We start from the raw sequence: 2,218 nt of genomic DNA on the forward strand, positions 1-2,218 counted from the left end.
CTCAGTACAACACCGCCTCCCCAGTCTAGCCCTCTTCCACCGCCGCCCGGTGTGAGCCCCCCCCCGTCCCCACCTCCGTCCCCGTCCCCACCATCACCACATCCCGTGAGACCTCCCAAGGCGCCGAAAACCCCCAAGGCCCCTAAAGCGCCACCCCCGCCTAAAGCGCCCAAGCCACCTAAGGCCCCAGCCCTGCCTAAAGCACCCAAGGCACCCAAGGCCCCAGCCTTCCCTAAAGCACCCAAACCACCAAAAGCGCCAGCCCCGCCTAAAGCACCCAGGCCGCCTAAGGCCCCAGCCCCGCCTAAGGCACCCAGGCCGCCCAGGGCCAGTGGTCGGCGTATGGCGGCCTGATATGCATGATGACCAATCGACACCTCCACAGGCCCCCCGGCGGGCTGCAGCCTCGCTCTTGCGCCACCGCTCCCGCCTGGTGTGTGGCCGCCTACATACTTGAGGTATCTGCGCATCTGGAGCTTCTCTTCTGCTCGTTCAGCTGTCGTTCGACAGACCTCTTTGGAGGGCCGTGTGTGCTGCTGTAGACCTGCGGCGTTGTGTCAACTTGCTTGTATCCCACTGCTCGTTGTGTCAACTTGCTTGTATGCTGTAAGCCATACTCACCCAGCTAGCTAGCTTGACGAGCTAGTTCTTCGTCGGCCGTACATTGCTTGGTGAGGTGGCACACACAGTACTGCACTACTGGCTGCCGGTCTCTTTTGAAGGCGCGGACGGGAAGGCACCTCCTTTCCGGTGCCCCAGCCGGAGGGGCGCGGAATCGACATCGACCATCATGGGCCATCAGAAGGCGGAGTTTGTTGCACCCCAGCACTCAACTGTCTTTTCGGGCTGTATGTATACGTGGCGAGCCGCCTGAATGTAGTGTACGGAGGGGCTACCAGCCCGGTGCAGCAGCGGCCTCCCGAGCGGCCGGCAAGGTGTAGTACCCCGGTATATCACGGGAGCTGCTGACATCCGCCGATCGGTTCTTTTCCGAAAAGACGTAAAATACAACACAAGGGGCCTCGATGGGGATAGTCCGCCCATAGGGGTTTGCCTGCCTATGGAAAATAGATATTATTGTGATAGACATCGATGTCGCTACTTGGTGATGTTGCTCGCCAGCATGCAGCTAGCCAGGCAAGATGATATATGCTACAGGGTAGGTACACCTTCCCGACAAACCCTGGCGCGGGTTCGTTGACTGCGCATAATGTGATGCGCGTGGTGTTGCCTACATAGCCTTGTGTTGTATTACAAGGCGGATGTTCCATTGTGCACGGTCATATGATCAGCGGCTGCTGGGGCAGGCAGCCGTACGAGGCAGGCCGTCAGCACAAGGTTCGAGTGCATTACGACGAGTACGCATACGGATGGGTTTCAAGATATTGAAAGAGTGCACAGCAGATTGTGACTGCAAAGGTTTTGCCCATGAAGAGTAACCAAACATTCGTTGAGCGAAGGCGCGTGCGTGGAGCAAGGGCTGCTGGCTGTAGCTCCACCACATTGCTGAGGCCGCATTTGCAAGGCCAGACAAAGAGTGTTCGCGGGAGATGTCAATGTGTCTAAAAATGACCTGGGGTGGGGGTTCACTGCAGGAAATATTCTTTGTGGCTGCTGTGCAATTTTTAATTAAGCTGGTGACTGCAATGCCACTGCATTCCCAGCAAGTGCATGGTCATCGTCATTTACATCCTGAACCTTGCTGCTGTTTAGTTCTGTGCCCCGCCGCTGGCGGACCCCCACCTACATAAGCTTAGCCCAGCCCGCCGAAACCCTGTGGTGCACTAATCTCATAGTGGCTCATAGTTCGTTGGGAGCATTGATTAGGTCACGTTGTGGCAGTACTGCTGTCTCACTGATGCCAGCTTCTTGAGTTTTATATCCGTCCATCCATATCCATCTACCCGAACCTTGATTTCTTGTACATATATGTACATATGTATGTATGTGTGGCCCCATGCAGACTTGCTAGCTTCGCTGCCTGGCTCTCCTTGTCCGTCATTCGGACGACCCAGGTCTATCGCTCGACGTCTATTCCCCCCTCCCCCCTTCCGGTAGTAGCTGGCCTCTGAAAAGGCCTCTGACGCGCTCACGATGCTGGCAGGGCTCCTCATTAGTGCTTATTGATAGGCGATGTGTGTGCCGTATTGTACGACGGCTATAGCCGTCGTACAACAGTAGTAGCTACTGCGCGTACCCTGTATATTTCTACGTACAC

At 56.5% G+C, this 2,218-nt stretch overlaps 1 protein-coding gene across 1 annotated transcript in view; it reads left to right on the forward strand.

The window, feature by feature from the left end:
- Positions 1-542, forward strand: part of VOLCADRAFT_100258 (uncharacterized protein) — a gene marked incomplete at both ends in the record, with an annotated part of 4,294 nt that extends 3,752 nt beyond the window's left edge. Inside the window, one exon of the mRNA XM_002958876.1 lies at positions 405-542. Within this exon, the coding sequence (XP_002958922.1) occupies positions 405-542 (138 nt within the window). The remainder of the gene's footprint in view (positions 1-404) is intronic.
- Positions 543-2,218: the final 1,676 nt, after the last annotated feature.

This window comes from Volvox carteri (genome assembly GCF_000143455.1).
Source record: "Volvox carteri f. nagariensis unplaced genomic scaffold VOLCAscaffold_110, whole genome shotgun sequence".
NCBI lineage: Eukaryota > Viridiplantae > Chlorophyta > Chlorophyceae > Chlamydomonadales > Volvocaceae > Volvox > Volvox carteri.